The sequence below is a fragment of the Austrofundulus limnaeus genome, unplaced genomic scaffold, assembly GCF_001266775.1.
Source record: "Austrofundulus limnaeus strain Quisiro unplaced genomic scaffold, Austrofundulus_limnaeus-1.0 Scaffold109, whole genome shotgun sequence".
Lineage (NCBI taxonomy): Eukaryota > Metazoa > Chordata > Actinopteri > Cyprinodontiformes > Rivulidae > Austrofundulus > Austrofundulus limnaeus.
This window is the reverse complement of record NW_013952511.1, coordinates 672115-673962: the sequence shown is the minus strand read 5'-3', so window position 1 is coordinate 673962 and position 1848 is coordinate 672115. Positions and strand designations below refer to the sequence as shown.

Sequence of the window (1848 nt, the reverse complement as noted above, 5' to 3'; positions counted from 1 at the left end):
GTGTGTGTGTGTGTGTGTGTGTGTGTGTGTCCCTCAAAGTGGGCGTGATCATGATAACACCGTCTGTAAACACCAAGGTCAGAGTTTCCTGAGTGGAGGAGAGGAAAAGGAGGAAAAGCAGCAGCGATCTGTTTGAGGCGTTAAACTTGTTCCTGCAAAATGTTTTCCTCCGTTTATATTTTTTTCTTTTAAATTAACAAAAAAAAAAAAACATGGTCAACATGCATCCTAAAGGACAAGATGGCTCACTTTCCAGCTGCAGCTCATCCTGTGTGAAAATTTACATGTGCTCCAACCCAGAAGGTACAGCAAMGTAAATAATTTATTTATTGATTGATTGATTGATTTAACAAACCAGTGTTTATGTTCTCTGTGTTCGTGGTGTTTGGATGATTTTTCTGTCTCTGTGTCGATGCTGTGCGCAGACAGTGTGACGGAGCGCCAGGCTCTCAGGGAGAACGTGTTCCCCAGGTTCAGAGAGCACTGCAGACACCGGCTGGGGCTGGACGTCAGGGTGAGTTCACAGCTGACAGCTGGACATCCTGCAAACACACGGTGCAGCGCAGGAGTACTGCAATTAGAAAAGTAGCACCAACTCTTCAAAGGGGTAATATGTAAAATCAACTTTTTTGAGTTTTTTATCATGTTATAACGTTATCCTCTCTTAAAAACGTGCCCAAAGCCTTGCTTTGACTCATTCATGCATGTTTCAGAAATCCTGCAGCATTTTTAGGAAGCCATGCTGAGGAGCAAAACGACAGGTGGAAACCAGAAACCAGTGTTGCCAACTCCTGAGCAAGAAAAGTTCCTGTTGGCAGTCCTAAAAGTTGCTAGAAGTCGCTAGATGATGTAATCGCTTAATTTGCATAGTTGGATGTTTGCCAGTAATTGTGATCTGAGCTATAGGAGAGATGATGAAGAGAAAAAAGTGAATAAAAACACTAAATATGTTTAGAACTGCAATTAAACTTAATGAAATAAAAATAATTTTATGACTTCAATGCTTAGATCCACATAAATTAAATTTGTGRGAATCTTAAATTTAATCTGCAGACGGTTTGATTTCACGAGGCACAGGGAGGAAGAGGTGAAGACTGATCAGTGAGTCAAACACAGCTGATTTAGAGATTTAGTTTAGAGAGAAAGTGTCACAGAAAAGACATTACAATAAATATTACATCCCACTTTGTAAACCTGACAGAAGCAGTGGCAGCTTTGCGCATGCATGGTTCATTTGCAGCAGTCTCCTCTCAGCTGACTTCAGCCGGGGGTGGGGGTAGGGATGGGGGGTGCTGCAAAAGGCTTCAGTAAGTCGGAAAGCTTTAGGAAGGGGGAGGGGCTCACCTCCGCGCTCGCTGCTTGCGGAGGAAAGGAAAAAAAATGCTAGGAAAAGGCTGTCGCCAAAGCTCTTAAAAGTCTCTAAAAACACCAGGAAAAGTCGCTAGATTTGTCGCTAGTCGCTTTTTGGAAAAAAAATCACTAGAGGGGTCTAAAAAGTCACTAGATCTAGTGACAAAGTCGCTAAGTTGGCAACACTGCCAGAAACTCCTTTTGGTACCAGAAACGCCCCTGGGATGTGTCTTTAAGCCGAGCTTCCTCATGGCAGAGCCCATGACTGCTGCAGGCACTCGGGTGAAAGTGAAATTTAAACTGACTGCTGCTCTTAACACTACTTCTCACTCAGTGAAGCTCTTTTCAGATTCAAAATACCTTTTGAGGAAATGTATTTTCAGAAGCCAAGTAAACTGCATCATAGTAGCCCGCCACCCCGTGCGAACCCCCTGCGCTGAAATGGGTGGGACAGAAGTGGAAGGAGGTTCTTAAAGAGAAAGAGGCCAATTTCAAGGT

At 43.4% G+C, this 1848-nt stretch overlaps 1 protein-coding gene across 1 annotated transcript in view; it reads left to right on the top strand.

The window, feature by feature from the left end:
* The first annotated feature begins 14 nt into the window (after positions 1-14).
* The window catches only part of LOC106521465 (NACHT and WD repeat domain-containing protein 2), a 14134-nt gene continuing 12300 nt past the window's right edge, over positions 15-1848 (top strand). Inside the window, exons 1-2 of the mRNA XM_014014032.1 lie at positions 15-303; positions 426-514. Of these exons, the coding sequence (XP_013869486.1) occupies positions 213-303; positions 426-514 (180 nt within the window). The 5' untranslated portion in view covers positions 15-212. The remainder of the gene's footprint in view (positions 304-425; positions 515-1848) is intronic.